The sequence below is a fragment of the Penaeus chinensis genome, chromosome 31, assembly GCF_019202785.1.
Source record: "Penaeus chinensis breed Huanghai No. 1 chromosome 31, ASM1920278v2, whole genome shotgun sequence".
NCBI lineage: Eukaryota > Metazoa > Arthropoda > Malacostraca > Decapoda > Penaeidae > Penaeus > Penaeus chinensis.
This window is the reverse complement of record NC_061849.1, coordinates 9908801-9916300: the sequence shown is the minus strand read 5'-3', so window position 1 is coordinate 9916300 and position 7500 is coordinate 9908801. Positions and strand designations below refer to the sequence as shown.

General features: G+C 43.9%; 1 protein-coding gene across 3 annotated transcripts in view; it reads right to left on the bottom strand.

Moving 5' to 3' along the window:
* LOC125041850 overlaps nt 1-7500 on the bottom strand; it is a 46391-nt gene that overhangs the window by 3103 nt on the left and 35788 nt on the right. For all 3 annotated transcript variants that reach the window (XM_047637193.1, XM_047637194.1, XM_047637195.1), the window contains exons 25-29: nt 6763-7027; nt 5689-5797; nt 5193-5328; nt 3968-4008; nt 1387-1484 (exon numbers count right to left, since the gene is read on the bottom strand). In XM_047637193.1, coding sequence (XP_047493149.1) covers nt 1387-1484; nt 3968-4008; nt 5193-5328; nt 5689-5797; nt 6763-7027 — 649 coding nt within the window. The remainder of the gene's footprint in view (nt 1-1386; nt 1485-3967; nt 4009-5192; nt 5329-5688; nt 5798-6762; nt 7028-7500) is intronic.

The window sequence follows — 7500 nt, the reverse complement described above, 5'->3', positions numbered from 1 at the left end:
CCTCAGGCGACAAGAGGTTGCTAAAAAACGACCAGACTTTGTTCCTGCTCCCCCAGGCACCGATGTCTGGGGACAGAACAAAAGAGGAAAAACTACTCAACCTACTAAGAGGAAGGGAGTACCTCCCCAGCCGATACCAGACACCTCCAATGAAAAGGAAGCCCTTAAAAGTGTGCAGAAAAAGAACCAGAGGAATAGAGGTTCAAAGAACACTGCAAAAGCCTCCCCAAGATAACATCATCTCTATGATGAGGGAGGTATGACTTTCCTGTTGACAGCTTTGGGGAGGTCAAGTGAGGAAGCGGAGAAGACAGTCACGGTCGCCATGATGGCAATGACCCAGACTGTTGCAACCCTGAGATGGAGGAAGCTGGACAGAGCCAAACCAACCCCTACACCACTTCAGGACGAAACTCCCCTCCCTACTCCAACCCTGCCCGTTTTGCAGAGCCAAAACGGGCTGAATCTGTGCAGACTGAGCTTACCCAGGTAAAGCCAACAAAGACCAAAAACACAAACCTGAAATAAGAAAAGCCCAGCCAACAAAAATCTGAGCTACCAAAGGCTCTCCACCTCCCCGTGGACGCAGAGATAGCCTGACAAACAGCCCAAAAACATATGAAGATCCCTCAGTCAGCGAGCACTTCACAATGGAGCTGTCAAACTCACCAAGTAACATCATGACACACAATCTAAGAATACTACAGTGGAACATCAGTGGCTTCAATACAAAAAATGTCATCCTCCACGCAATAGTGTGATCAAGGAACATTGACATTGTCATGCTCCAGGAGACATAAACAGAGGGGACTGTTTGCTTCTCAGGGATCATGTTTTCACGCTGCCAAACACATCTGGCAAAAGAGGCATGATCAGATCAACAATCCCACACTGGCTATCACATAGCCAGTGTGCTTGAGACACTCCCCAAGATCGCTCTTCTCAAAACCCAAGATCCATAAAGAGATTATGCTGTATGCTTACATCATGGCGGCAGGAACGCCTACTGGCAATCCCTCCACCATGGTAAGTATCAAGTGTCTGAGAACCAAATGAGACAGCCATAAATAGCTAACACAAGCCGGGCCATATATATGGAAGGCCTGGACGAAGCTAATTTTTTTCAAATCTCTAACGACACAACAACAATCTGCAAGACACTCATTGGCTAGGCACCAACTATAGAACGTCCTGTTTTATTTCCTCAATTAAGAGTAACTTGACTTACTGTGTGTTTACTTATAACCACAATGGTGACCCACTGGGAACCCCACATCCCTCTTTAGTTCAATTTGTGAAGACAGATGTGCAAAAAACAAGTTAGATTAAAAATACATGGAATGTAGAGAAGTGAGAACAGAAACCCAGGAAATCCCATCCACTCACCATTGGCATGAGGGCTACATTCTGCTGTTGGACATGGATCAGGTTGGAATTCCCTTCAGAATGATTCATTCCATCGTCCAAGATTCTGGTGTTGCTATCTGGAAATGGCAGCAAATTTAGTCACATGAATAACGTGTAAAATTTATTTATAAAGTAATCTAGTAGTTCTTATTTCATATGACACACTATGGAAGTTATCATGGATAATTCATTCACGAAATATGCTTTGAAGACGGAGACTGAGGCCCAATGTAGAGGATCACCCCTACCTTGAACCTCGCCTCAACTGATTTTGTATTGCCTTTTCTTCTCCCCCTTTTCTTTTCCTTAACTTATTCTGTCCACTTCCTAAGGGGTGAGAGCCATGCTTAAAGGATGAAAGGCTGGCTTTGTGCCAGTCCTGAATGGCTTCCGGGAGCTATGGGCTCGGTATTCCCTTGGTTAATTGTCTAGCCCTTACACCTTATGGGGACTGTTTCCTTTTCTCACATATGTCAGGCTCACCATGGCCAATAATGTCCCTTATTAGGGACATAAAGGTTTGCCCCTTTATCAACTAGCCTATCTAAATTAGATTTTTCTGGTTTCCCGACCCTTGACTCTCCTTTGACCACTATTCCAACCATTGATACAAATACTTCCTCCCTCCTCAAAACTCTCCATTCTGAATCACCAATCCAGGTCATTACTCAACTTTCAGAATACACTCCTTCCTCTCTCTCAACATCCTCCTCTCCATTTCTTATTGCACAGTTTTCTTTATTGTCTGCTCGCCTCTCCCGTTGTTACTACTCTTCATCCTTATTGTCCTCCCCACAGTACTACCTCACTCCACACCACCCCAACTTCCTCCCGCCCCAGTCCTTCTACTGTTTCCAGCTCTGCAAACCTTTTGAGAACCCTTTTTTTTTGGCCCAGCTAAGTGGGATCGATTCTTTGTGATTCCCCCTATAGCCCCTTACTCTGAGAGTGCCCTTCTCTTCCAACAGTCTTCAAAAGCAAGTAGGCAAAGTTTCCTTTTGCAGTCGTTCTGTTTGTTAATGCTTTGTCACAATTGCATTTGATGGCCAAACTCGTGCACTTCCTACCCTAATTGACCTCATTGGAAAACCTATTCCTTACGAAACTCACTCTTCTCTTAATACTTGTACTTGAACTGTTTCTGTCTCCCCGACTGATTGTCGGATTGGCAGACTGTGAAAACGACCTGCTCGCCTGCCTTTTTGACTATGATGTTATGGCAGTACAGTGCTACACTAATCTTCCCAGAAGCCAGTGTAAGTCCTACATTAATATTGCCAGGATTAGCTTCCATAGACATTACCTCCCCCATGAAGTTTATTTTGGTGGAGTGTCCTACCCTGTCTGACCATCTTGACCCAGCCAAACGCTCCACAGCCCACTGCCTACTATGTGGTCAACCTGGTCAGGACTGTTCAAATTGCTCTCTCATTAACGCACGTGTGCTAACTGTGGCGGCTCCCATGAAATATTTTATAGGAACTGGTCTGCCTACAAGCTGGAATCTGAGGTAGCAGTTCTCAGATTCAAACTAGACAGGAAGCACACTAAGGTTTTTCTCTCTCTACTCAGTTCAAAACGTTCTCAAGATGTCTCAGCATCTCCCCCAATATCTCTCCCCGCTACCCCTAACCATCCTACTTCTACTCACTCTCTCCCCCAGTCAAACTCCTTTTCCAGTCTAAATCCAGATACTCCAATCTCTACTCTTTTCCTGATGCCTACCCCTCCTCCTTCCCACTTCACCTGTTGCACTAAATGTTCCACCCCACGTTCTCCTACCACATTCTCTCCTACACCCACCTCTTCCTTTTCTCCTTACAAGAAAACCTTTGTATCTCAGACTTCCTCACACAACTCCCCATCAGAAACTCTTGAAGACATCCAAAACTTCCTAAACATGACCCAAGAAAAGGATCGGCTCCATCATCCCCTTCCAGTCCCTCTATTCCTAAACCCTCTACATTCAAAGTGTTTGCCGAGATCCATCCTCCTCCTCCTCAGTTCCCTCTACCTTCTCCATATACACTACCATTCCCTCTTCATTCCCCGCTATCCTTACCTCTCCCACCAGTATGCTCACGTGACTCCCTTTTATGTCGCAACAGTCTCCTTCTCCGGATCCTCCCCCTCCTGACATTCTTCCTGATACTACACCACCTTCCCTTTACCTCATTCCCCGGATTCTTCTCCTACTTCTCTAACATACATCTCTACCTGTATTACCCGATGAATGTTTCATAATGACTCCTTTGCTAGTTTTCCTTATTCAGTGTTCCTCTTTCTTCCTCAGGCACAGCACTCGCCATTTCATCCAGCCACCCTGCACCTTTAACCCTTTCATCTTTTACTGATCTCTTTTTACAATCATACCATCCTATAACGCTCTATAAGATAATAATTAACACACAATAATAATGAGAATGCTAATAATAACAACAAACAACAATACTAACTGTTATTATTACTAAATATAATATGAATAAGAATAAGAATTAATCATTAAGGATAATAATGATGAAGATAATTTACTCTGGATATCAGAGAGTAGACGCCTTACCTTGAAATTCCGAAGGATCCTTTGGCTTCCTGAACTTCTTTCTGTGAAGACGGAATAGTAATGAATTTGAGAGAGAGGGAGAGAGAGGAGGGGGGGGGAGAGGGAAGAGAGAGGAGAGATAGAGGGAGGGAGGGGGAAGAGAGGGAGAGGGTGGAAGAGAGAGAGAGAGAGAGAGAGAGAGAGAGAGAGAGAGAGAGAGAGAGAGAGAGAGAGAGAGAGAGAGAGAGAGGAGAGAGAGAGAGAGAGAGAGAGAGAGAGAGAGAGAGAGAGAGAGAGAGAGAGAGAGAGAGAGAGAGAGAGAGAGAGAGAAGGTGGAAGAGAGAGAGAGGGTGGAAGAGAGAGAGAGAGAGAGAGAGAGAGAGAGAGAGAGAGAGAGAGAGAGAGAGAGAGAGAGAGAGAGAGAGAGAGAGAGAGAAAGAGAGAGAGAGTGAGAAGGTGGAAGAGAGAGAGAGGCTGGAAGAGAGAGAGAGAGAGAGAGAGAGAGAGAGAGAGAGAGAGAGAGAGAGAGAGAGAGAGAGAGAGAGAGAGAGAGAGAGAGAAAGAGAGATGGACAGAGGGGAAAATGGAGGCAGGTCCAGAAGGGGAAAGGGGTTAGGGTAGATATCACAACCTATGTCACATCTGCCTGGTGGGGGGGGATATGAGTCTTACTGAATATAGGTATCTGTCATTCATGTATATGGGAATCAGCTCTCAGCCAATTCATAAAGTTAGTTTTCAATGTTACTATTTTCTTATGTTTTGAGTGTTGAAGTTGTGCTTGATATCTTCTTTACTGTATGTGTTATATAGTGCTAACCATGTGTCCCATATTAACGTTGTATCTTCCTATATATTTGCCTCTAATGCAACACCCAGAAATATAATAATTTATATTATACTTACCCTACTATAAGTGGATTTGTTTCCTCTTTACATGCCCGTCACCATAAACACACACACACACACACACACAAACACACACACACACACACACACACATACACACACACACACACACACACACACACACACAAACACTTACACATACAAACACACACACACAAACACACACACACACAAACACACACACACACACACACACATTCACACACACACACACACACACACACACACACACACACACACACACACACACACACATACATACATACATACATACATACATACATACACACACACACACACACACACACAAACACACACAGCTACTACTACTACTCACAAGTAGACGAAGGACAGTCCCAGCAGGAGCAGAGCCAGAACGAGCAGCAGGGGAAGGGCGATGGCCAGCGGGTTCGTCACATCGAACGCCGCCTTGACCGGGGCATCGAGAGACGTCTCAGCGTAGCTTTGCTGGTCTGTTTTCAGGGCCAGAGACAGAAAACGTGTAGAAAAGGTACATTCTTTCCTTTTTTATCTGTTTTGAGACATTTTTAAGGACGAGCCGGGGGTGTTATGAAAGGAATTGTTTCGTTAGTGCGTAATTTGTGCTAATTTCCGTGCGAGTTTTGGTGTGTGTGTGTCTTTTTTTTTTTTTTATGTTACTGTGTGTTTTAATTTGCATGCGTGCGTGCGTGCGCGCGCGCGCGCGCGTGTGTGTGTGTGTGTGTGTGTGTGTGTGCACGTGTGTTTGTGTGCGTGTCCCTTAGCACAATTCCACATACCCCCAGTACCTTTCTCCGGAGCCCATGCCCCGGACCCCTCGCAGACCCACTCACCCAGGAGGTCGACCCTAGCCACAGCACCAATCATGTAGAAATCGTCCGGCGTGAGGGGGCAGTTGTCATAACCAGAATCCTCGTCTCCAATGACGAATTCCTTTTGTTGCTGAAAAACAAAGAGCATCAAGGTTGACTTAAAAACATCCACATGAAGATCATTGAATTTAAACTTCAAGAAAGGTGCTGAAATGTTTGCCATCAGTGCGTATTTTTAGTCGCGTGCAAAATCACTATCTCTTTTTTTTTTTTTTTTTTTTGCTAAGTATTGTTATTTGCAATTATAGATTACTTAATTCTGCCCTGTGGTTTGTTATGAGTTCCAGGATACAATAACATGAATCTCAAGTCTGTTTTGGGTATTATGAGAAAAATCCTCTGCGGTAAAATCAAACTGTCCATTTCTGCTGCTCTTGTTTTTAACTCAGGAGTTTATGGAACAGCTAAATGAATCAACAATTCTAGACATTGTGTGCACATCCTTCTAGTAAAACCTCGACTTTAAGTAGACCAAGCAAATGAGTCTCACGTAAATGATGTCCAAACTGCCTCGAGGTTTATAGTTCTAATTTGCCTCGGTGATTTCGGATTCCCAACCACTATAAACTCAAAGTAAACAAGGAAACGGCACCGTGTTCTTGTCTCGAGATCCACAGGACGCAACGCATAATACGCTGCTTAATTTGTCAGTGCCACTTAAGTCACAACAGAGGAAGCTCCTTCGATACTAAAGCAACCTCTTCACCTAATTACACCACATTACTGAGGTTGAATACTACAAGGATATGAAATTACTGGTATTTCATATTTGGCACTTTCGGCTAAAGCAGAACAGTCCGCAGAGAGAGTACTGTACGTTGTTTCGTCGAAGACAGAGCACCGTGTTCCTAATATAGTGCCACGAGTACCGCTAAATTAGCCAAGAATTTAGCAGGAATTCTGACAACACCTGCTTCATGGTCCTGTCAACCTAAAGCACAAGCCAGAGCTCCACTTACTCATCATAACAATAACCAAGAGGCACAGATTTAAAATACTCATGAAAGCTTGTTCCCAGACCGAGTCACGCGTTACCTCATTATCGAAGATGCCAGCTATGTATTCGCCGTCCCTGTTTTTGCAGCCGTCCCCCACGAGGCGTTTCTGACGAGGAGACCCCTGGGGCTCAGCCTCTGCGCCCCTTCCATCCCGGTCTCGACGGGTCTCCGGTCCCTGCGCTTCAGAAACAGCTCTAGCCCGATGTCTCTCCATGAGTTTGGCATATAATTCCATGAAGCTTTTCTTTCTATAGTTGGAGATCTCTTCTTTTGGTATGTGTTGGACCAATACGATGAGCGAGCTGGCAAAATAAAATTTTAGGACTGAAAATTTTATACATTGTCTTTTGACCACATGCAGTCAAACTCTTCGTTTCAGCTACGGTTTATTTTCACAAAAAAAGATGAACGCTTGAGAAAGATACAAATACAAATGCTGTGAAAATGATCTGTGCTTTTCGTTTCAAGAAACTGCTTTGGATCTGACTTGACTAGGGAAATCGTACCACTGACTATATTAATTAATTTCATTATTGACTGACTTCATTCACAGACTTCCTTGGCTGATTTTATATACTGTCTTTATGACTGACTTTGTTGACTCACTTTATATAACGATTTCATTGACTGAATTCATTGACTGATTTCATAAAATGACTATTGACTGACTTCCTTAAATGACTTCACTGACTGTTTTTTATATGCTGACTTCATTCACTGACTCTGTAGATTGACTTTATATACTGATTCCATTGACTGATTTTATAAGATGACT